Source organism: Myripristis murdjan, chromosome 17 (assembly GCF_902150065.1).
Source record: "Myripristis murdjan chromosome 17, fMyrMur1.1, whole genome shotgun sequence".
Lineage (NCBI taxonomy): Eukaryota > Metazoa > Chordata > Actinopteri > Holocentriformes > Holocentridae > Myripristis > Myripristis murdjan.
The window spans coordinates 1,803,897-1,828,567 of record NC_043996.1 but is presented as its reverse complement, the minus strand read 5'-3'; the positions used below and the strand labels follow the sequence as shown (position 1 = coordinate 1,828,567).

At 40.2% G+C, this 24,671-nt stretch overlaps 1 protein-coding gene and 1 long non-coding RNA gene across 2 annotated transcripts; one reads left to right on the top strand and one right to left on the bottom strand.

Moving 5' to 3' along the window:
• Positions 1 to 3,685: 3,685 nt before the first annotated feature.
• LOC115374795 (uncharacterized) lies at positions 3,686 to 15,993 on the bottom strand. Its single transcript, XM_030073920.1, has 10 exons — positions 15,862 to 15,993; positions 15,237 to 15,434; positions 14,527 to 14,685; positions 11,608 to 11,688; positions 10,679 to 10,838; positions 8,922 to 8,966; positions 8,074 to 8,550; positions 6,908 to 7,591; positions 6,027 to 6,589; positions 3,686 to 3,733 (listed from the first exon to the last, which is right to left on the bottom strand). The coding sequence occupies exons 1-10, from the start codon at positions 15,991 to 15,993 to the stop codon at positions 3,686 to 3,688; spliced, it is 2,547 nt and encodes an 848-aa protein (XP_029929780.1).
• Positions 15,994 to 16,958: 965 nt separating this feature from the next.
• Positions 16,959 to 24,323, top strand: LOC115375861 (uncharacterized). Its single transcript, XR_003929752.1, has 3 exons — positions 16,959 to 17,060; positions 21,395 to 21,398; positions 24,313 to 24,323. It is a non-coding gene; the product is annotated as an uncharacterized LOC115375861 (long non-coding RNA).
• Positions 24,324 to 24,671: the final 348 nt, after the last annotated feature.

Sequence of the window (24,671 nt, the reverse complement as noted above, 5' to 3'; positions counted from 1 at the left end):
AAAGATCATGGACTTCTTACTGCTTTTATTTAGTTCTGATGTTGGTGACACAAAACTGCAATGCACCTCCATTTGTAGGAGGACTGAGTAAGAACAGGTGAACTAAATAAAAACAGTATTCAAAGAACATGGCAATTTGGGGGATCCCGTGACCTTCCCTCCTGTGCAATCCACAAGCCCAGCAGGGCGTCTACGTTAGAAATAAGACAAATGGTCTGTCTGTCAGCAGTTAGTTCAGAGTGGCATTTCTCAAACTCTAATTCTGCTACATATTTGAGAAGCTATCACATTCATTTTGCTACTCTGAGAATAACTACTCTGCTTTCCGGAAGTCATGAATCACCTGTCCCCTCTAAGGGCCAACACTGGTCAGTGTTAAACAAATCATAGTAGGTTAATTAACGGCATCATTGGGCATCAACAATATGGAAGTAAACTTAGTTTGATGTCAGTAATATCACAACTCTTCACTGGCCAATCCCTCTGGGAATGAGAGCAGTTCCAGACCTCAGGAATCACCATGTAATTAAAAAGTGTGGGCATGGTGATTCACGAGGCTGGATCAAGGCTCTAGAAAAAGAGCATGACTAGGAAATCAGATTGTTCACCAGGGAGCTCTAAATTACTGCTGAAGCTAGTTAGGAAGATTGTTAGTCTGCCAGTCAGTCAGTCAGGAGTTTGAGCAGCAGGGTACAACCATCTGCTTCATATCATCTTAAAACTGTGGCTACATCCCCCCAGAACACATCAAATGATTGGTGAAATTCAGCTCTGATTTCCTCGTGGCTGCAAACATGAAAACAGACTTTCAACTTTAGGTGTTTCATGGCCCACATCAGGCCCTGCCAGCCTGGCCATGAATGCAACTTTATTTATGATTTATAGTTCTTCATGTATAATGAGTATACTATCCCTGAAAATTTTCCTTATTTGCCTAGATTGAGCAAAAATTGAGAAAATACCATTGAAACCTGGAAGTGTGATATATTTCTTTGACAAATATGTGCATTTAGCCTGGTTTTAGAGAGTTCCTTTTTGCTTTAATTTTAGTTTACGATAACCTTGCCACATACATTTTCATTTGATTTTTTTTTTTTTTTTTTAATTATAATTTCATTTACTCATTTATTTATTTAATTTTACTTGTCATTATTTTTATTGTGTGGGCAATGGGATCACAACCTGTCTTAAACATGTCTTGAGTATTTTAAGAGAATAATAATAATATATATATGGAAGTATGTTAGCATTCCCACTTAGCTAAAAATACACATGTTCAGAAAAAGCAAAAACCACTGAATGCTCTCCATGACGAGGTTCACAGTGTTGTCATGCAACCATAGCAAAGTTGTCAATGAGGTAGGTGTGAACTAAAAGTTGCTACCGATTCCAATGTTTCCTGCTATTTTCTGTTCCTGTGTAAAGGTAGCCAGCCATTTGTGAGTGTGTGTGTGTGTGTGTGTGTGTGTGTGTGTGTGTTTATCTGTCTTACATTTCCTACAGTTGCAAATGGCATAAAAGCTTGTTTACATGGTATTTTTCATGTGCGCTGCTTGATTTGCCAGGCAGTTGGACATAACTGATATTTATGGTAGTTTTTTGTGCATTGTTTCTTTTACCAGGCAGTGCTTTTTTATATACTCCATAAAAGATTTATTGATATAAAATAGCATGATTTATCCACAGATGAGCACATAATGTGTTGAAAATTGACATTTAGCAGTAACATGTTATTACTGCATTTTTTGCCATATTTGAATACAATCTGTTAGTGTGTAATTGTAGCCAATATAGGCAGGAGTTCATTTCAGCACTTGTTTTTAGAGTGTACCTTTTGAAAAGCAGATGAACCGTTTTGTCTTCATGCAGTTTGATCTGATGCTATTTCAACCAACAGGAATAGCTACAATCATCAGTTAACCCAGAATCCTAGGAAGACAGAGTTTGGACATGGCGGGTAGTATTAGTACACATATCAGCTCCACAGTGTCCAACCAGGCCCATGTTAAAGGCGCTATACATATCATTTTTGAACATCAATATATCATGGTAATATTTTCTTACAACGATGAAGGGACCATGGTGGAGTCTTCTGGCAGCATCTGTCTCATGCAAGTGATACTGTTAGTGTTGGTGTTTCTAAAAATTAAGACTACAGTTCCAATAAGCCCTGCTGACTATACTTTGTATCTCCCACCCCCACCCTGACAGACAGTGGGACATGTTGGAACTGCTTTATCCATTAGCCTTTCACTCTTTCCACCATCTGACAGAAGCAGTTGTGGTAATTGATTGTAATTTCATTTAAACAATTAAATAGATTAATTAATTAATGTACTTTTTTTCAGAATTAAATATAAAGTTAAAAAAAAAAAAAAAAACTAATTAAAACAAAAACAAAAAAGTACCAAAAATTCCCAGGAAATTAGTACAACAAAATAGCTTCTGTACACACACTCAGTAGATAATGGTAGGTAAGGTAGTGAAGTGGCTGCTAGAGGCTGCCAGTCCTCTCTTCATGGTACACTGATGTCTCAAAATGAATGTGGTCATGCTTATTGATGTTAAAATGATAAATGTAGCACCTTTATGTAACTGGTGACGCAAAACACTGGTGATGTTATGGACAAGAACAATGCATCATTGTAGCTGACACTTCCTAGTTGTAGAGAAGGGGCAGCAACACAGCGGCCACTGTACAACCCAACCAAACTCTCTCTGTGGCTCTGACCTAATCTGTTCCTAGTACTATTAACTAACTAGATAATCTCAAAACCACAACAGACTGTTCTAGAGTAGATAATTTATATACATGTTATCTTGTAGACAACACCTACTTACACGGCTCCCAACACAAAGCTCAAACCAAAATAAGGGAGATTATTTCCCCTTTGGACCATTTAGGCCAGTCAAAACCTGCTGAGGAGCATGGGAATCTTTGAAATGAACTTAAAATAAGAGACTGTTGTGTTGGCAGCTATGTGCTTAATTGTAAATACATACTACATAAATAAATATCAAAGTTAACCTTTTTCATCAACTCACAGGCTTCACCTGGAGAACCACTGGGCAAAGATTTCTTTTAAGAACATTTTCTGGGAATGTTGTTGAGTGTTTTTCCAGTAAAGAGAGAGAGCGAGAGAGAGCAAGCAGGGGATTTTCAGCATTTCCTAATCCTGACTCATAAATCAATCAAGACTAGGCAAAAACTATTAACATATATATCAAGTTTCCTTAATGACAGTGCATTTGTTTGGTGACCATAGGACCAGAACTTATTTAGACCAAAGAGGTGACGTTTACTGGTCATGTTCAATGCTGGTCCCATGTTACCTTGTAATTTATGGAACATGCCTAGCTCTCATTTTTCATTCTTGACTTTAATCTCTCCCAAATAACCTCCTAACATTAACTCCCCGAGCACTAAAACTTTTATTTTCCATAACTAATTATATCATTCTCATTTCATGCAAATTTCTCCACCTCCTCCCAGTTTTATCTTGCCTCCATCAGTCTACCATCCTGTCTTGTTTTCCTCCTCCTATCCTCTCATTCATTACTTATCGTCTCCTCCTCATCCTCCTCCTGTCTCTCCTGTTGCCCCTGCAGTCCTAGGAAGCCCAGTAGGATGTTGTCTGTTGTTATGGTAACTCCAGATGGGTATTGGTCGGTGAGAGGTCCGAGGTCACTTCAAGTCGAAGCCCTGAGTCTGGGACTGAGCCTTCTCTTTGGCCTAAGAGAGACAGAAAAGATGACATACAATTTCTGTTTCCAATATGACACAAGCAAGATGGTAAAAGTGCTCAACACAGGGCAAGTACCACATATTCATATCACTTTATCATAAACATTTAAAATAGTTAGACATTTCTATGTTTTATAGCGTTCGGGCTGTGCCTCCACAAGCTCTTGTCCTGGTCACATTTTCAAACTGGTTCTTAGACAGCTCTTGGGTCACTGAAATATCTGAAGATGACAAAAAGACAGGAATACATTCAAATTAGCTACACTAATGATACCGCACTATACTATGTTTTCTTTTTACTAAATTAGCTGTGTGTGCATGTGTTGCCATGTTTAAGTAATCCTTTTAATGTAATGAACTGCTAATTTACTGCATGTACTGCTAAGCCATAACATATTAGCTTTAAAGGAGCATGTCAGCAGCAAAACTTTGTCTTGGTTGTTTTGCTGAAAAACAGTAAATTCAAATGTATCATTGAGTAAGTGCATGTGTTCTGTGTGAAAAAGGCTGATTAGGAAAAAGTAAAAGTTCATAGAAAACTTCAATTGCAGTGTGTTGACGGCTTCAAATGAGAATGTGAACTAGGGATGGCGAAAATGGAAATTTTTCTTGGTCGACCACCGGGCCTCATTAATTGGTTTATTTCGGTTAACCGAGAATATTATTTGACTGTCTGTAAACCTTAAAAGAATAACCGCAACAAACAACAGTTTCAGACATTCTTTAAAGTTTCTGAATATCACAAGCGGTCACGGAGAAATCGTTATGTAAAGTAGACATGCCGAATCCTGTCGGTGCCGACATCGCTGGGTTAAATAACAAACTGCTGTGTTTGCTTCTATCATAACAAAACGCCAACATTTGTAATAACGGTAGGTGGGCTCATTAAACACCCCAAACCAACCGGGAAATCAAACTGATGTTTGCATTCAACGTCCGCGAGATCTCTTCTTCTTCACGCCCTTTCTATGCTTTCTGGCACACTCGACTCGCGAGACCTCCTTACGAGTGAACGTCTCGCGAGCATATGCTCGTGAGGGGCAGGTGTGTGGCATGTACCAGTGCACACTGGGTAATGTAGTATAGCCAAATCACAAGGCGAGACATAGAGCAAGACAGGATACTATGGGCTCACGAGAAGTCCCAGTACGCCGTAAAAACTCCCGGTACGCTACAGGCTAAAACTGAGACGTGCCGGTGCGTACCGGCCCACTTAAAGCATCATAATTCTGTTCGAAGTGAACAAACGCACGTCACATTCCAGGCTGACTCAACTTCTTTTTAACCGACAAGATTATTCGGTTAAAGTTCAAACGGTCAACAACCGGTCAAACGGCCACCGGTTAGCATCCCTAATGTGAACATTTCCAAGATGTGAAGCCAAGTCATTCCGACAGTTATGCCCAAACGATATAAATGCTACATTATAAAACTGTCAGTAGGCTATGTTTACTACTTTAATTCGGATGCCTATGTGCAATTCAGTGGTAAACTCAGAGGATTACTAGTCTTCAGTCTGAAGCACATTACATTATCAAACCTTGCTGGGCATTTGCATAACTACCGACTGAAACCCATCTTGCATCAAAACTGTGCACACAATTTAGGCTGAGGCAACAATGTGAATTTGCACATTACAAGACTCAACAAGTGAGCCTAAGTTCAAACAGAGTTGATGAGACACTCAAGTCTTGTTGGTCTGGCCTGGTGGGACAAGACTGAACCGTTGTTGTGCATTATCAGCCAATAAAAGACAACAGCAATTATGCATGAAGTGGCTGTAATGTTTTTTGCACATGTAGGCCTATATGTGCAAATGGAAAGCAGAAGACTACAACTTTTGGGCATCTTCATGGTTAGGTCGACCACAATTACAAAGCAAGTTGAAGGTTAGACACTTTCCATGATAAAACTGCATAATGGCCAATTTATTTGTCTGGTAATCTGTTTATTTAGCAGTAAATAGAGTGATGACATATGCTGCTTAAATTTAGTTAGTCAGTATGATAAATTGGCTTGTTGCACCCTCTCACACTACAAGAGCAATGACAGAAAATTCAAACGTGTTGGAAAATGATCAGGATGTCCCAGACAGTGCCAGACTGTATCGGGAGATTAGAACATGATGAGCTGACCTTCAACATGTGAATAAGGATGTACCGTTTTCACTCTGATCTTGACTTTCTGTCTAGGACAATCTGGGACAGCAGTGATGGTTTATGAATTGCACCTGGCCTCATGAAGATTGACTGGATACATGAAAGGGAGGCCTCCTACTTACCCTGAGCGAGGGTCGAGGTGGTCTTACTGGTCTGACTGGTCGCACTGGCTCTGCTGTGGGGTTACCCTGCTTGCTGTCCAGGGGCTCTAGATCGTCAGCTACATCAGGACAACCAACATAGCCTCCAGCCCCAAACACTGAACCAAGATCACCCTCTAACAAGTTGTGACTGGTAGGAACATTGAAAGTAGCTGGGTCCTGGTTGGGAGGCATGTTAAGTGTGCCCAGGTCTTGGCTGGCAGCCATGTTGAGAGGATCAGCAGTGTTGGTGTTGTTTGTAGTGTTGGTAGTACAGATACTGGTGTTACTGAGTTCCAGGCCCAACAGGTCCATTGTTGCTGGACAGTTAGAGACCTCTGATGCCAGATCGCTGTCTGAACTGGTATTGGTGGTATTACCACTGAATTCTTTCTCCAGGACACAGGGGTTGTTGTTGTTCGCTTCAGGGACAACTTCCTTGCTCAGCAAATCCAACACTTCCTGGTTATCATGGCTACCTAAATTGAGCACTTCCTGATTTTCATTGCTACAGAAATCCAGTAGTTCCTGGTTGCCTTGGCTACCTAAATCCAGCACTTCCTGGTTTTGATGACATGAGAAATCCAGCAATTCCTGGTGGCCATGGCTATGGGATTCCTGCGCTTCCTGCTTATCAAAATTACAAAGATGCAGTAGTTCCTGGTTGTCATGGTTATGGGATTCCAGCAATTCCTGACCCCCATAATAACAGGGTTCCAGAACTTCCTGGTTACCGAGTTCCACTACTTCCTGATTCTCACTACTAAATAAATTCTGCACTCCCTTGTTGTCATGACAAGGTTCCACTATTTCCTGGTTTCCATTGCTACTGAAATCCAACAGTTCCTTGTTGTTGTGGCTACAGGGTTCCAGCACTTCCTGGTTGTCATGGGCATAAGGTTCCAATACCTCCTGGTTACTATAGTTACATGGTTCTGCTTGTTCCTGGTTGTCATAGCTACAAAGATCCATCACATTCTGGTTGTCATGGCCACAGATCTCCAGTACTTCCTGGTTCTCTTCCTCAGGGCTGAGCTTGAAGCCGTAGGGGTCAAAGACATCTTGATGTACCATCTGAGAGGAAGTGAGGTCGAACCCGTAGGGATCAAAGTTCAGCTGGTCAGGCTGAGAGGAGGAGGGCTCAGTGTCAAAAGCCAGATCAGGGTCATTGGCTTCTGGGCTTAGTTCCGCTTCATCTGGATCTAAGAGGTTGTGACTGGAATGTTCTGGACTTAGTTTGAACCCATATGGGTCAAAAGAGGCTTGGCTGGCTGGTTCATAGCTCAACTCAAAACTCAAGTCTCTGTTTTGTTCAGTCTGGACCAGAGGGTTCTGGGAGTCCAATGAATTTTGGGGAGTCACTGGATTTTGGTGCTCTCCCTTGATGTCCCACTCTGCTTCCTGAGAGGATGTGGCCTCATGGTGGAGAGAATGCCCTGTGGTTCCAAGATCAGTCCAATCTTGCTCTGACACAACTGGTTCAGACCCAGCACCTCCTGGATTGTTCTGGAGCTCAGGGTCAGTGTGAGCCAAATCTGAATTCAAATCTGGAAGCAGAAACAAGAGAGAGTCACTGGCACAATCCATGGCTCCATCGCCAACTGTCTCAAATGATAATTTTGATCTATTATCTGTTTTTTTATTGCTAGACTAGCACAATCAGAATCTAAGGACTACATATCCGAGTGACCCACGCAGTGCTCAAAAGGATATGTATTTTGTGAAACTGAACAACAAATAGGACTACAAACCTTAAAACATTTTCAAAACTACTGAAAACATTTGATGAGGGGTGATTTTGCCCCTGAAAAGTACTGAAAGAGACTTCAAGTTATGGTGACTGTGTCTGAGGCCTAGAACAGCCTAGCATATTTTCTCATTGAACTTTTCTTCTGGAACCACTGGCTAAACAGCAGTGAGTTACCGAGTTCCTTACTCCATACTAGATGTACAGAGGGTGAAATGACAATAAATAATAGAAAGTAAGAACAATTAAAATTAGAAAAACAAATTCTGGGTTATTAATTACCTTGCTCAGGCCCTGCTGCCTCAGTGGTGCTCTGTCCAGGTAGAGACACCAGACTGAGTTCTTCTATATCAGAGGGAGGGGAGACAGCGCCCAGGTCCAGCTCATATCCATTAGGGTCGGATTCTACAGAATACTGACCCTGAGACCCCCAGCCCTGCTTTGGCTCTGGCCCCAGCTCCTCCGATGAACTCTGGATGGGTCTGAATCCTAGGACCTCATCAGTTGAGGTGGCGTCCATCGCAATGGCATCCAGGTCTTCACGGCTGTAGCTGATTTCAATGTCACTGTCTTCATCTGGGAACTCGGACTCGAAGCACTGAGTTCCTGTCGAGGCTTTATTCTCAGCGCAGGACAGGCTTGTGTCCACCTCATCGCAGACATTTGCTGCCCCCTCATCCAAATGATCACCCGCCTCTGGGAACAAAATGTCTGCTGCAAAGGGATCGGTGCCTTTGAACGGGTCAGCTGCAAATGCATCTGGTAAACATGCAATTAACAAAAACTTACTTAGAAATTTGCTGATAACAACAGTATATGTATTGTAATTAGAAATACATTATACATTTTATAATTTCTTCATTGATCTTTCCTATATATGTCAACCTATTGTTATTTTGTAAAATGGACTGGCAGAAAATACACCTAGTAAACAGGCCAAGTAGAAACAGTTTGTGATAGCAGGGTTTCAAGCATTGGAACACTGGAAGTACAAAAAAGGGAAAAACTCAACCAATGCTACAGTTTATTTGTGAAAACCGACTAACAACATCTCCAGTACAAGAAGACCCTAATGTCCTCTATAGTTTAAAGCAAAATAAAGTGTATATCTTGTTATTACTACCACTCACCGGACGAGTCTGTCTTGGGGAACAGGTCTTCATTAAAAAGGTCATCTGGAAATCAGGATAAAAAACATTACAGTATCAGAATGATGCTGGTGAAGCCCAAGAATTGACTCCCTAAAAGTCTGACTTCACCACTGAACTATGAATATTGGTTACTGGGATGTCTAGACTTTTGACTTCTGCAAACTCAAAATAGTGGAAATGCACTATGTATGCCAAACATCATTCAAACTTGTATTGCTGTAAATATGACTGGCTTAATAAATGCTGAAATTTCTGATGTCAAATCATGCACACTGTTACAGTAGCACCTCGCTTTTAAAACCATGCATAATTTCCAAAGTTTTGATCAAAATCCAACAGGCAGACAGGGCACCAGCATGTTACAATTTGATTATCATCATTTGGTTTTGATTATTGTTAGCACATGCTTATAGGAACCTCCAAGTAAATTTAAAAGCTTGACAGCTAAATAAGAGCCATTTAGTGATTAAATTACAAAATTAAATAAAATAAACTAATTAAATATCCGATTAGTCAACTAATTGTTTCAATAATCAATAACTAGGCGGCTATCAAAATAGTCGGCAGTTGCAACCCTAATGCAGAATGATTACAGAGGAATTCTTCTCATTTGTTAGTTGTGTGCAGTTCATTAAAAAGTGTCACACACTTTTCAAGAGTCTTCCTTTTCCAGACAGAAAAGAACAGGCACTATGTAAAGACCCAATGAGTTGAAAGAACAGTTCACCAAAAAAAAAAAGAAAAAGAAAAGAAAAATATGTTCCTTCTCTTCCCCCCAGCTGTTCTGTAGGACAGTTGTGGCTATCTTCCTCTCATTGTTACTGAGCCCTGGATACTGGCTGGATGCTCCAAATGCTAACTGTTAGCCTCCTGCCATTCAGGTGGACTTCACCCAAGCTAACGTTCTTAAAAATAACTGCCTTAATCCACTCAAATACGGTATCACATCACTTTCTAAGTGTCACATTCTGAGACTAAAATGCATGTATGACTACTTAGTGCATGATAGTTTTACGCAAATTACTGTTTAAAGTTGCATTTTTCCTATTATCAAGGTCTGGATTTTGTAATTTTGTGACTTCCTGTATCACTCCGCACCAGTGGAGCAGTAGACACCAGAGACAGAAGTAGACTGCTTGAATTTATCATTTGTTTTCTTCATTAAACACATGTACACATGTTGGAGGACAAAAATAACACATTTTCCTTGAGTACAGAAAGCTAGCTGGGCTAGCCTCTTCTTTTCCTCCGCTCCCCTCTATCTCATGTTCCACGTGCCTTTCAGGCTCCTGTTGGAACTAAGGACCAGCACAGAGAGCTAGACTACACAAGAAAATCATTCTACTGTTGATAATTGTTTTTTCTTTTTTAATTGGTCAACATCTCTGTATGTCATCATCAAACACATCATCAAACTAAAACTTTGTGTATTTAACAATTTGAGTGGATTAAAGTGGTTATTTTTTAGAATGTCAGTAATGATGGCAGGTCCTCTCAGTAACAATGAGAGGAAGACCATCACTGTCCTACAGAACAGATGGGGGGGAAGGGAAATATCACATTTTTCAAAATGGGTAAGCTATGTCTTTAAGAAAGAAAGCATAACACAATCAAATCCAAGCAGGACTGGCAGCAGAGGCAGCCAGCCCCTAATCAAACACTATATCCTCAGAGGGCTTTGCTACTGTTTGTACTGTATGTTCAGCTCAGGTTGAGGTTCCAAGGTTCATACATACGTTCAGTCTGACAGTTGATGAAGGGGTCAGCTTGGTAGAAATCCAAGTGGCTGATAGGGTTTGGATTAGTATTCAACTCTTCCTTCTCTCTCTTCTCTTCTTCTGCTTTGTTCTCCCTCTCCTCCTCCTCTATGTTGTCCTCCACTTCAGATCTGTCTATCTGTGGAACAGGAAAGAGAGACCACAGTGCTGGCTTCACAAACCAAACTGGATTTTTTTTTTTTTTTAAACATTTTTTATTTGCTTCATCTTCCTGTTATTTTGGGCTCCGTTTTCATGTTTGTTGTTAGTTGCAGGCTTAGACTGATTGCTAGTAGTAGTTCGAAGGACCATACCAGTGATTCTGCATGTTTCACATAATAGCTACAAAATATACAACAGCAATAATAAGCTTTCTTTATATACCACCTTTAAAACAAAGTTAGAGAGTAAAAAAAGGTCACATCAGTTAAAGAGCCAAACAGGAAGCAGCAGAAGTTAAAACAGATCAAATGTAAGCATATACTCCCTAAGCAAGCATTTGTGTTTTATAACTCTGATATCATTTTTCCTACCCTCTAGCCAGCCGTTGGTTTATATTCATTCCACTACCTGCTTATATACTGTTGTTTTATACAGCCTTATACAACATATTTTTCTACTTTTCTATTATATTAGGCTGCCCATTTTGTAATAAGTACTCACAAATACTGTAATATCCCTGTGGCTGCCATCTTGTGGTCTTCCTGCTGGCACTGACCAGCGGGTACAAGTAGCCTAATTGCATCTGACTGCTGCCTGCTTGTTCCCCTGCTTACATTTACCTCAGGAAGGTCTTGTTGATCAAAATGTTGTCTTTACGCGTGTAAGTGAATAAAATTAATTGTTGGCAGCTTAATTCTCTGTGCAGACTTTATTCCATATCAAGTGTGCAGCAGTAACCAGTCTACCTTTGGTGTGCTGTCAGAGCTGTCCTCTGCTTCTTCTCTGGTCTCTGCTAGATTATTGCAGAAGGAAGAATCACTGGCTCTCTGGCAGAGAGACACACAGTCACACACACAGAGAGGGGGAGAGGGAGAGAGACAGACGTGAGATGGTGCTGATAATAATGATGAATAGGTGAGAGGATGTCATTTAATGAGATGAGCAGTGAAATTATCTGTTCACTGGCCTGTTTGAACACAGTTTTCAATAAAACAAAGTAGTACTGGTAAAGCTGTCACAAAAGCTTTCACAAAAATTAAGTATTCATAGTAGAACTCAAAATGTAAATCTCATAAATTGGGATGGAACAATAAATCAATAATGCAATGTATCATAATACCTCCTTTTTTGATATGTTATCAATACACTTGTGCCAAGTATGCATATTTGGGTTCTCGACTTAATTTGCACAGATGGCACATTTAAGTTCCCTTCTGTATTTTATTTGGAACAGTTCTGCCCTGTTTATGTTGCAATTGCTGTGCATATTAAAACACGAGAAAACATGATTGACTCCTGATCACTGAAAATGATTTAGCTTTTCAAGGGTGTTTTTTCTTCTTCAGATACATATCTTTTGATGTATCATAGCTGACTATTTTACAATCTATCACATACTACGGAATTGCCTGTATCATGATACCATCATTATAGTAAGTAAAATATTATGATAGTACTGCACTGACAGCTACCTACTGATTCCCATCCCTAGTCATTCTGTAGAGTCCTTGGTCAGCATGTTTCTATTAAAGCAGAAGCTCAGACATCAAGTGACTGACCAATGCTAATTCAACATACTATAATTGTAATTAAGTGTACTTAATTGTAAAAAGTGATTGTTAGGATGTTTTGGATTCAAAAAGGTGTATAATAGAAATTTTAAGGGCAATAAACTGTGGGAGACAAAGTAATGTGCACAGCAATTTGTGTTTTTGTGAGGCAAAAGCTTCCAGGACAGAAGGGAGAAGGAACTCACACCGGTGCTGTAGAGGTGCTGACCATGCTGCAAGTATCGCTGTGAAGGAAGGCAGTGCTTTCAATGTTGCTGATGAGCAATGTTGAAATGTTGGTAATTTGATATATTTATTATTTTATGCATGGTGGCGATGAGAGTGTGACTGCCTTTCTTCACATTAGCGAAGCGAAGGGAAATCTTGTAAAAGTGTGATGTTTACATGCATCATGTTAACAACAAAAATTCTAAGACATCAACGTAATTAGTGTGAACAAATGAGACTAGTGGTGCAATGGTTCCATAAACCCAGGGTTCAGTTTGTATTGCAGTTGTTGGGTCATGATTTCGGTTTTGGTTTAATTTGTTTTATACATTAGGCAGAAAAAAAAATCTCTGCATTTTGTCTTATTTGCAAAAATAACTTTTTTCATTTTCATTCAGAGATTCTAGATAACAATATGAAACCAACAAATAGTCTTTCAAAGGCAAAAGTCTACTTAGACCATTTAAAAAAAAAACAAAAACAAAAATACTGTCAGTATGTTCATTAATTCATTAGTTCAGTGTATCATTAGATGGCTCTAATACAGTGGATGTGTTTGTAACAGCATTTTGTAGGGTGCACTGTGTAGTGAACTGTTTTTATTACGGTTTGGTTTGGCACCATATTGAATGGTTTGATTTTTACAGTTTTACATTCCTAAATGAGACCATGACAAAGAAGACAGTCTGCACTGGTCTCTACAGCATATTTTACATCAGACTGTGAGTCACCAGTTGGATTTGGCAGGAAACCTACTGGACTGCTAGTCTGGTCTCAGACCGTTTAATCACAAATTCACTTTCAGGCAGCAGGTTTGGTGTTGCCAAATTTAACTGCAATTTCTCAGCTGAAAGACTAGCTGGGCCAATCAGCATCGCTGTAGCACAGGACAAACACTGTTGACCTGATCAAGCTGTGCCAGGGCCAGGGAGATCATAGCATATTAGCTAACACTGCGTAATGACACAGTGTTTTTGCATAGACATCTCAAGAAGCAACAGCCTGGTTCCAGACCTATGAATCGCTTGTCCACTGTAAAAAAAAAAAAAAAATCAAGTTATTAATTTGGGTCTTGCTCTGCCCAACTGAACATGAGAAAATGAATGATGAAGACATAGACACTGCTAGTTTACATAGATTCACACTAAAAACGCTCAAGGCAGAGCAACACTGTGCACTGAAGGCATTTCTGACAGGAGAAGGTGTTAGTAGTAGCGCTGTAAACTGGCTAAAGGAGCCGGCATGTTAACTGAAAACTACATCACAGCTGCTGGACAGTCACTACTTATTGGTTAGGTGGGATTCAAAGCCCTCAGTTACCATGGGGCAATTTCAGACTGAATGACAGAGTGGAAATGGAATGGTCAGTCTTATGTCTTCAGTCTAAATATCAGGCCACTAGATTGTTTTAGAGCACAAAACAGGAAGAGAATGCTGTTCTTTGACAACAAATGGAGCTACAGCCTCCAATTTGTGGCAATGGTAGGTTGTGGAAGGAGTTAAAGACTGATGTTCATCCAACAGGTTTATCAAAGATACTGGGGAGGGGCAAGCAGGAAGCAATGGAATTTGTGGGAAATGTAATTCTAATTTTGAAAACCACAACTAACAATACGTGAGTGAGACAGAAGCTACCAGTTATGTGCACAATGTTTTCATTTGTTTCCAGCAGTAACCAGGGTGGAAATTATTGTGACATCAGCAACTTTAATGTGTATGCCAGAAATGCACTTATCAGGTGTAAATGTTATCTACCTCAATCATATCTGCACACAATCCAGAAGAGAGAAGCATGCTGATGCCAGGTGAAAACAGGTCTATGAGTGAAAATTAAAAAAAAAAAAGAAAGAAGTATAGCTTTAAGAGTGTTTCTTCTCTGCAGTGTACCATGATCAGGTCGGCATAGGCAGGCAGTGATTGGCTCCTTCCCCATGGTCTCACAGGCAGCGGTTCATCTTCCATGGTGTCTGCTGGAGATGTTGAGTCCTCCAGCTGGCTCTGTGGAGTGACTGCCCCACCTGATAGTGAGCACAGAGTGTGCTCCTCCTACATGAGGACAGAGGAGGCAACATGAGGCCAGTGCTGGGGAGGACCATGTAGCAGTGATAACACTTTTTTTCTCTAACAGGATCAAGCCACATATCCCCTCTGGACACAACTGTGTGGCCTACCCCACAGCCAAATCAATACTAGTCAGATTAACAAGCACTCCTATGTTTGCTCAAACGTAAGTCGTTGTCTTGGAACCATAAAATGTTACTTTTTTGACCAAAACAGGAGCTGATGTTATATTTGGAGACTATGCTAATTCATCAATTAGTTGTTGTCCTCTCACATGGAGCCAACTTGGATAAGAAAGCACCAGTGGACTTCTGGACATCTACTGACTTACTCTGGTTTTTGAAGAGCAAAGAGGAGGCATCCATCAATTTGTGTGTAACAAGAGTAATAAAACAAGTTGAGAAACAAGCAATGAGTAATGAGCCCGACTCGGGCGGAGATGGAGGAGTTTATTGCACTTCCTTTTAGGGTCTCTTCCCTCTACCAAGCACACACACATGCATGTGCGTAACACAAACATGCATTCCTTCCCCAACCTGCAGGATCTCTTCATACGACTGTCTGATGGAGTCTTGCAAGGGCGTGTTCCTCTCGCCAGCCTCCTCCACCCTTCTCTTGGCGTGTTTCACCTCCTCTCTCAGCTTCTTCAGCCTCCACCTGGCTCTTGCAAGCTCCCGCTCATACTCCTCAATCTGGCTCTCCTTCTGCACCTCCTCGGCCTGGAGAGACAAGATCTGGAGCAAAGGAAAGGAGCGAGTTACAATGTCACACAGCCAGTCACCTGGTTACTGTCTTAAGTAAAATGTAAATGAGTCATTCATTCACTACCAAAATGGCGCCTTAGGTACAAATTCATACCAGTTCAGCTTTTTCCTTAGTGCAAACATAAAAAACAAGGAAGTGAAAAACAAAATGGTCCACAGCCCTGAAGAGATCATGAAAGCATTTTGTAATCGTGCACACAAAATACTAAATAGAGGTCATGAAATTCTAATTCATGTACACAACTTAAATTTTTGCGCTCTCAATTTGACTCTTCAAGCTCTCAAATTCATAAAATTGTGCAGATCCGCAGTTTGAAAATCACTGATATAGGCGGCTTATATTTTCAATTGTCCCAGTATCTTGACAGGGATTGGGTTTCTCAGGTCAGCTGAGTACCTGCTGGCTCTCTTCGCAGCACTGCTGTCTGGTCATCTTTATCTGCTGCACCAGCTTGTCTTTGTGTTGCTCTAACTTAACCAGGGTCTCCTCCAGCTCCTTGCGGTCTGACTGCTGCTCCTGCAGCTCCATGTTCTCCACTGCCACGGCATGCTCCAGCTCCTACACAGACACACACACACACACACACACACACACACACACACACACACACACACACAGATGGGCCTGTTGAATTAAACAGAATTCAAACTGTTTTCTTTTCTGAAACCCAGAGGCATGTGGGTGGCTTTTTATTTTGACAGGTTTTATTTAAACCTCTTAATAAAATTCCCTTGATTTCTTCTTCTTTGGAATTCTTTGAGGGTAGTTTTGTGGTAATTTTCTTAATTCTAAATATATTAATAATAATTCTAGATTTAAGGTTTGTGGTAAAACAAACAAACAAAAAATATGTAATAAATATGTAAATACATACATATATATATATATATATATATATATATATATATATATATATATATATATATATATATATAAATAATTGTATTTATATACAAATTTTCCTAACTCTATGGTCATGTTTTACTAATTTTCTGATAATTTCTTTGCTAGTTCGTTGGGGTTTTTTTCTTGATTTTTTTTTTTTTTTTTTTTTTTTTTTTTTGGTGCAAATATTTTACTAGTTTCCTGCACATTTTCAGGTTATTGCCTGTCAGTTTGCTCTGTAATAGTCCATGTGTTTATACTTAGCATGTGTGATGATAATGGAGTGTTGGCGACATTGTAGCGCTGTCTCTCAGGCAATCACAAGTTGCCAGACTATAAACTGACCTTACTGGCTAACACTAGCTGAGAAAATGGTTGCTTAAGTCATAGATGCTCCTTTCAACGTAGTATTAAATCAATTCAAAGTAAAAACACTCAAAAGCAGAACAACTTGCACTGAGGGTATTTTTGAGTTTTGCAGGCAGGATGTGGCAGAAAGTTATATTTATCAACTAGGCCTTCAGCAGCGTTTGTTGACTAACAACAGGCTAGCCACGTTAAGTAACTTAAGTAACAGAGCTAGAAGTAGCCAAACTTCACTGAATCATTCGTTCAGATGTTTTGCCATTGGCTTTTTGGCGATACAGAGCTCTTGCATTTGTTATGAGCGCTTTCACCTACAAATTGACTTGGCATGAATAGCACAAAGTGTGAGCAGTGACTGATATTTTTGCAGTTGGCTAAAGTTTACAGTAGTGCTGTAATCTGGCTGAAGCATTGACCCTGACGACTGAAAACTACGTCCCAGTGCCAGTCCCAGAGCTAGTTAGTGAGTTTGGTGATACTTCATGGTTTCCTGTGAAGGATTACCTGCTTCCCTGTGGCCTGAGGAAAATTCCCTTGGTTCTGAAAGTGATAATGAAGTGTCACATCAGCTCACCAGCTCAGGATCTAACAATCATCTAACAATCATCAGCTATTCAAGATCCCAATTTTTAATGGTGCACTATGTAAAACTGCATTGTGGTGAAGACCTTTTCTACTCAACTGACAAAAAACATGGACCAGCATATTTGAAAGTTTGAAGCCCGACTCACTGATAAATTACGTGCTTATTCTGCGTTTTTTGTCAGTCCTTACCTGAGCCACCATAAACATTGTAGATATGCTTTTATACAACAGTTCTACAAACATCACCGGTCATCTAGTAAGATTATGATTTTTGCTTCAGCTCCCACAAATAGCTCCATCAGAATTCAAGAGGAAAGATACATACTAGTAAAATGTCAGAATGCTGTTATACTGTATACCAGCACTCATGGAATGCCTTATGTCCAATCAAATCACTCCACTGGAATAAGTGGTGTATAATTTTGCATAGAGCATCTTTAACACTTTACACAAAAAGCAGAGATTTTTTTTTTTTTACAAAAATGCCATGTTTTCTTCAGATTTTTCAACGACAACGATGATGATAATTAGGCTTGAGAGGACAAATAAATCGAGCATTAGACACGATTCTTTTGCTCACAACAATGATCAATTCCCTGATGCTAAAATCAGTTCTTTCATTTACATTTTTGTCACTTTGTTGACACAACCATGTGACAACTGAACACTCCACAAACAGCAGTTAATAATTGAATCCTGATTAATTGAAGAATCATGATTAAATCAAATGGTGAATAGAGAATGGTGATTAAATTGAGATCACTGGTGACTCTCACCCCTAATGATGACAATAATATCTGTTTGATTCCCTTTCAGAAATAACAGACATGTTTAGACTGTTCCACTGCAGCGCAGAGCTTCACTCTGAGTCCAGGTGTATGTACAGCAACACTTCATCACTGTGACATCACATGAGAGCATCATGGGAAGTGAAGGCTGGAGGAGTCCCAAACTGGAAACAACCCCCACCCCCCACCCCATTCCATACACACAGGTGATCTATTCCCTCCTTCATACATAAAATACATTAGGATAATTTAAGTTGCAAAACACACACACACACACACACTTCCTTTCCTGCAAGAGCACTGGCATGCAAACACAGACCATGAAGACGTACAAAATCCCACATGCATGCACACGCACACACACATGCACGCACACACACCAGCGCTAGGTGCTGCGGTCGTCTTACTCTGATCTCGGCTGTCTTGGCGAGGGCTCTCTCGTCCGTTTCCACAACGGCCGCCTCCCTGCGGGACGACCAGCACATGAGACAGGAGTGTTTGAGGATGGAGGAGAGCGAGCACTCGCTCATCCAGCCTGCCTTTCCTCCATCCTGCCCCCCTTCCCGCGCTCCCTCCTGCTTATCCTGCTGAACGGCTGCCTCCTCCATTACTCCCTTCTCTAGCTGCTGCTACACTGCAGAGGAGGAGGAGCTGCCTGTGTGTGTGTGTGTGTGTGTGTGTGTGTGTGTGTGTGTGATGGAGGCACAATGCACCATGTGGGGATGTAGGAGAGAGATGGGGGAGGATGAGTCAGAGAGAGAGAAGGAGAGAGAGAGAGAGAGAGAGAGAGAGAGGGAAAGAGAGCTTAGCCATCCATTGGACTGTTCATTTCCTCTCCTCTTGTCTCCTCCCTTTTTCTCACTCCTCCTCTTTCCCTTCTTTTCCCCTCATCACACAGCTATCTTCTCCCCTCTCTTCCTCATTCCTCCCCCTACATCTCTGGCAGCTGCAGTATGCATCAGTCCACACACACACACACACACACAGGCACACACACTAGAGCAGGAGCTGAGCCATTCATAAAATTCCCAGTGAACACAGCTGCAGCTTTCCACATGCAAACAGTTACCCACCAGTCAATAACCATTGCAGATCAATTTTGTGTAGCTTATGTATGCCAAAGGAGAGGTTGCTTGTGAATATTATTTTTCAGCTATAACACATCAGCTCCTTTTCTCTTTCAGTCAGTCATAATCCTGCCATAATTTTGCCATAGTTACCACCTATCAGTACAGGATTTACACACTACGATTCCTAGCCATTCCCCATCAGCTGAAAACACAGCAGTCTAAGTTCCATAGAATTTGCAGGTTTCAGGTTTCAAGATTTGAATTTAAAACAACAACAAAAAAAAAAAAAACTAGAAATGTGGCTTCAACCAGCAATGAAAAGGGGCCAAGCACCCATGTGGAATGCATGATACTCATGTAGTGTGCATGGAAAATTGTTTTTGTGGACTAAGGAGACCAAAGCCGACTTTTTATGCTTATGTTCTTATCTGCAATGCAAGTGGATTGATGTCTCTGTGACATTCCTGTACAAAGGTATGGCAACTCTGGTGTCCACTATCATACTTTCACACCTGGCAATAATATAATTTCTATATCATTACCGCTTAACTTCATTCACCATTAATGCATTTTTGTATTAATCATGCCATATCTTGGGAGCTACACAAACTACAAACATGAAATAAAATTAACTAAATTTAGGAGAACATGACAACAGATTTGGCACCCCACTTACAACAATCTGAGTCACAAACTAAAATGTTACAGGCCACGCCCATAGTCACTAATTTGGACCAAATCTGTATTTTATAGTTATATTCTTCTCTGGTGGTACAGGTCCAAAGTTTCATGAGATTTGATCAAAGCCAACCACAAAAGATAAACCTTTGTTGTTTGTGATGCCCTCTATGGGACAAAGCTGGACAACTGCAGTGCTCTATCTGATAAACCCTATGTCAATATTCTGAATAAGTTTCATAACAATCAAATAAACTTAAAATGAATAATCCAACATTTTGAGCAAACTAGTCTTTTTCCAACTTCCCTAAACTGAGACAAGAGGTTGGATACCATTTTCACCTCTGTCAGTCCAATGGTTCAGTTCCTATGAGTACCATTTCCTGTTAGCTTGCCCTCATTATAATGCACAGATCTATGAATATGCAAATCGTCTCTGCCCATCCCCTGCCTGCTGGCACACCAGCTCCCAACCACACTTCTGTTAATAGAATGCAGAGGTGTTGTCTGCCACAGTCATGAAAACTGCGTCATATTTGAAAATCTACCCATGGGAAAACAAACATTCAGCTAATCTTAGTTAATTACACTAATATTGTTCATGTGAAGCAGCCATTTCGAGTTGATTTGGTTGATCTTTTCTAAATAAAACACTTGTGTTGGTCAGCTCTGTGTACACAGATCCAGGAGCCCCCGCCATGTGAAACTCATGGCAATGGTTCCATTATTTGATCATCTAACTATGAAAAAGTTTTCTTTTTTCCAGCAAATTTCTTAGTTACATCATTATTATTATTATTATTATTGTTGTTGTTGTTGTTGTTGTTGTTGCTGTTGTTATTAATATTATTGTTATTATTAATGTTATTGTTATTATTAATATTAGCCATTTCATATCAATCTTTTTGTTTTTCATTTTTGAAAATAAAACACTGGTGGGGGAAAGCTCTGATGACACTGACAGCAACCACGGGACATAAATATAAGAAAAACACATTTTTGAGTGGAACGAGACTTTAATGCATTTATGGTATTTTCAAATTGATAAGCCATTTTTGCAAAAAGTTTACAATATCCTCACTCAAATTTTATTATTTAAATTTCCTTTGCAATTCTGAAAGATGGACACTGCTAGGTAAGATGTGTGAAATGGCATTTAAAAGGGCAGTGCCTAACTAAGCAGTACAAAAAAAAAAAAAAATACAATATGCACTGTATGAGCAAAACTGGTCAGTGTGGCCAAAGGAATATATAAAGAACATTTTGGAAAGTTTGAATGTTTGTCTATGTGAAATTTCAAAATGTTTGAAATTATATTATGTTAGACTGATATTACTCCGGCCATCAGTCAGTTGCGGATCACACATGCCCAACTATAGTGTGCCAAGTTTCACGAGTTTTAACAACGGGAGCAGGTGAAAAATAAACTCAAAGTGGCAAAACGGCAATATAGACACACCTGCTGTACAGCGCTTTGCCCACCAATAAACAGAACGTTGACCAAAGCAGCATACTTCTGATACACCAAGGCTGATGGAAGCTGTCACACTGTTCAAGGCCAGTTTAAGAAAATCAGCGCCAGAAAATTACCTGTTTGCATAGCCATTGCACTTAGGTGTGTTTATTATGGCTGCTGCGATGAAAGCAGGACATGTATGAATACTGCTCTTTATCACTGAATGTAAACAACTGATCAATTCCACTATTTGACTTCAGATTGAATTGCTCTCAATTAATAGCAGTGCATTCATTATTACAAAACCCTGCAGTTAAATGGTGAAAAAATAAGACCTCTAACAATTATTATATATAGACTACATAGATAGATCGATCGATCGAGAGAGAGAGAGAGAGAGAGAGCCTACTCATATGTATGTGTATATACACTCAGTGGCCACTTTATTAATACAATCTAATACAATCCATACAATTCAATCCAGCTGTTGTGCCGTTTGGCACTGAGCTCATAGTTAGTGCTGCTGCTGGACTGGACTGCGTTTTACTGACAACTGTTTCCACTATTCTGTCCCCCTCATGTATGTAAATCGGGAGAACAAAAAATTAGAAACACCTCTCAATACAAGACCTCTGCAAACTACAACCTCAATAATTAAGTAATTGAATAATTAATTAATTGCATATCTCCACAATTAATTATTTAATTAAAACTGCATATTCTCCACAATGTTGACAAAAACGGAACATTATAAACTTTGTTAAAAAGTAGAATTATTAGCAACGGCTTCCAACGACTGATCTGTAATCAAAATTATCGCTTGCTTCCGACACACCTCAGCCAATCAGATGTGGAGACCTGAACTGCCCCTGTTGTAAACATTCTTAGTTATTGGCCTGAGCCTGCTGAATGCGCCGTTCTGATTGGCTGAGGTTGACAGAGCAGGTAGAACCTTAACCATCACAACTGGTCATGGTGTTCCGATACGCGCAGGTCACTCTTTCAAACGGTTTATGAAGCCAAACTCCATTCATATATGGACCTATTTAATTCCGCCCTGCTTATTGGCAAAGACGCTGCCTCATAAAATATGCCTCCAGACCTTTCCTGAACCACTAGGAGCCACTCAAGTCGCCATACAATTAAATGAATCAAACAGAATTCATTTCAAATTACGGAAGCGTAGAGCTGCCAGACTAAGAAAATAAAAACCGAGAGGCTCAGTATCACGTAATTACGTAAAAAGTTTATTGTTATAACAATATATTTCACGTTATAACGTGAAATTATCACGTTATTTCATTATATGATTTTTTTTCACGTTATACGTGAACATATCACGTTATTTCATGATATGCTTTCACGTTATAACATGAAAGTATCACGTATTTCGTGAGTACGACTTTTTCACGTATAACGTGATAGGTATCACGTTATTTCGTGATACGAATTTTCACGTTATAACGTGATAGGTATCACGTTATTTCAAGATAGGAAATTTTCACGTTATAACGTGAAAGTGTCACATTATTCGTGAAACGAGTTTTGTTTACTGTCCTGCTGCCATCTGTAAATCATGGCTGCTTTACATGATGCCATTAGATCATATTTCATGCTGGGCTTGAGACATGGGGAGATTTTACAGTTATTGGGCTCCGTGGATGACATTCATACATGCGCCGTGTTAGGCGATTTCTGTCCGCTCTGTTCAACACCGCGGGGGTCGAGAAACTTTAACCAATGCCCTCACTGTACTTGGTGACAAATAATCCAGCTTGGATGCAGGTGAAGTGATGAGCTTGTATCCATGCAGCGGCCGGTGTCCCTCAGCTGATCAATGAGGAATGACGCTACCTCAGAGGGTCCGAATCGTTTTTCCTCCGGTATAATCCCATTGTTTTCAAAATTCTTCTCAGGGTACGCATGCAATATATGAATGTCATCCACGGAGCCCAATAACTGTAAAATTCCCATGTCTCAAGCCAAGCATGAATATGATCTAAGGCATCATGTAAAGCAGCCATGATTTACAGATGGCCAGCAGACAGTAAACAAAAACACGTTTCACGAAATAAGTGATACTTTCACGTTATAACGTGAAAATTTCCTATCTTGAAATAACGTGATACCTATCAACGTTATAACGTGAAAAAGTCGTATCACGAAATAACGTGATACCTATCACGTTATAACGTGAAAAAGTCTTATCACGAAATAACGTGATACTTCAGGTTATAACGTGAAGCATATCATGAAATAACGTGATATTTTCACGTATAACGTGGAAAAAAATCATATAATGAAATAACGTGATAATTTCACGTTATAACGTGAAAATATATTGTTATAACAATAAACTTTTTAGGTAATTACGTGATACTGAGCCTCTCGGTTTTTATTTTCTTGGTCTGGCAGCTCTACGCTTCCGTATCAAATAAACTTAAAACTTGTGTAAAGGATTAGGCTGTACTGGTTATTCCTGCTATCTTCAGCCATCAAAAACGCATCGTGTTGGAATATCGAGAGCTGTATGAATCACTTCTGAAAGTTGAGATTTTACTTAATACAGTGCTGCTCTATGACGCATTTACTACAACATCCCAAACATGTGGAAAAGGCCCGAAGTCATGCATTATAAGACGTGCCCTTGAGTCCAGAAATAAGGCCATGTAAAGTTTGCAAATCTGAGAGCGGAGTTTGGCGCAAGCTTACATCCCATACAGAGACCTAGCCAAACATTCTGCTTTACCACAGTCTTTCAGTCTCCCCTGGCCCGAAGCAACCCTGCTCAAAGCTATATAAGACCAGCAGCTTAATATATATCGTTATATATATATCGCTGGGAAGTGAAAGGGGGTTTACCGACCCTTCATCTGCCGAGTTTCTCGCTCTCGGTGTCCTCAGACAGTCCAGAATAAAACGCATCATTACTGCAGTGCTTGCGCTCTCATCCTCCGGCCGTCGCCTCTGTTACCGACAGGGCAGCTGTAGTCCCGGTGCAGGAGGACCAGACACACAGACAGACAGACAGATAAACGGACAGGCCTACCGACACAGCACAGGCTTCCCTCCGCTAAAAAGAGAGAGTGACCGGCTTACAGAACAGAACCGGCGACCCGCCACTACCTCCTCACAGAGCTCAAGCCTTCCTCGCGCCGCAGTAACAGTGTCAATGACATAGAAAAAATTAACACTTCCGGTCACATATTTCAAAATAAAACCACCATTAACGAAAATGTTGGGAAGTTCAAGCCAACTAACACAATGAAATGAAATATATAGCATATATAGCATATATGCTATATATAGCATTTTTTCACAGCATGATGTGACATTTTGGCATGAAATAGCAGGTAAGCACAGGTTTATGGAACACCG

Excerpts from the sequence above, each read along its gene's own strand:
- LOC115374795 (XM_030073920.1), bottom strand. The coding sequence starts at position 15,993 with ATGGAGCTGCAGGAGCAGCAGTCAGACCGCAAGGAGCTGGAGGAGACC. Across the intron at positions 7,592-8,073 it reads GGCAGCAGGGCCTGAGCAAG|ATTTGAATTCAGATTTGGCT; the intron begins GTAATTAATAAC and ends TTCTGCTTCCAG. Across the intron at positions 6,590-6,907 it reads CCAGGAAGTGCTGGAACCCT|GTAGCCAAGGCAACCAGGAA; the intron begins GTAGCCACAACA and ends TGCTGGATTTAG.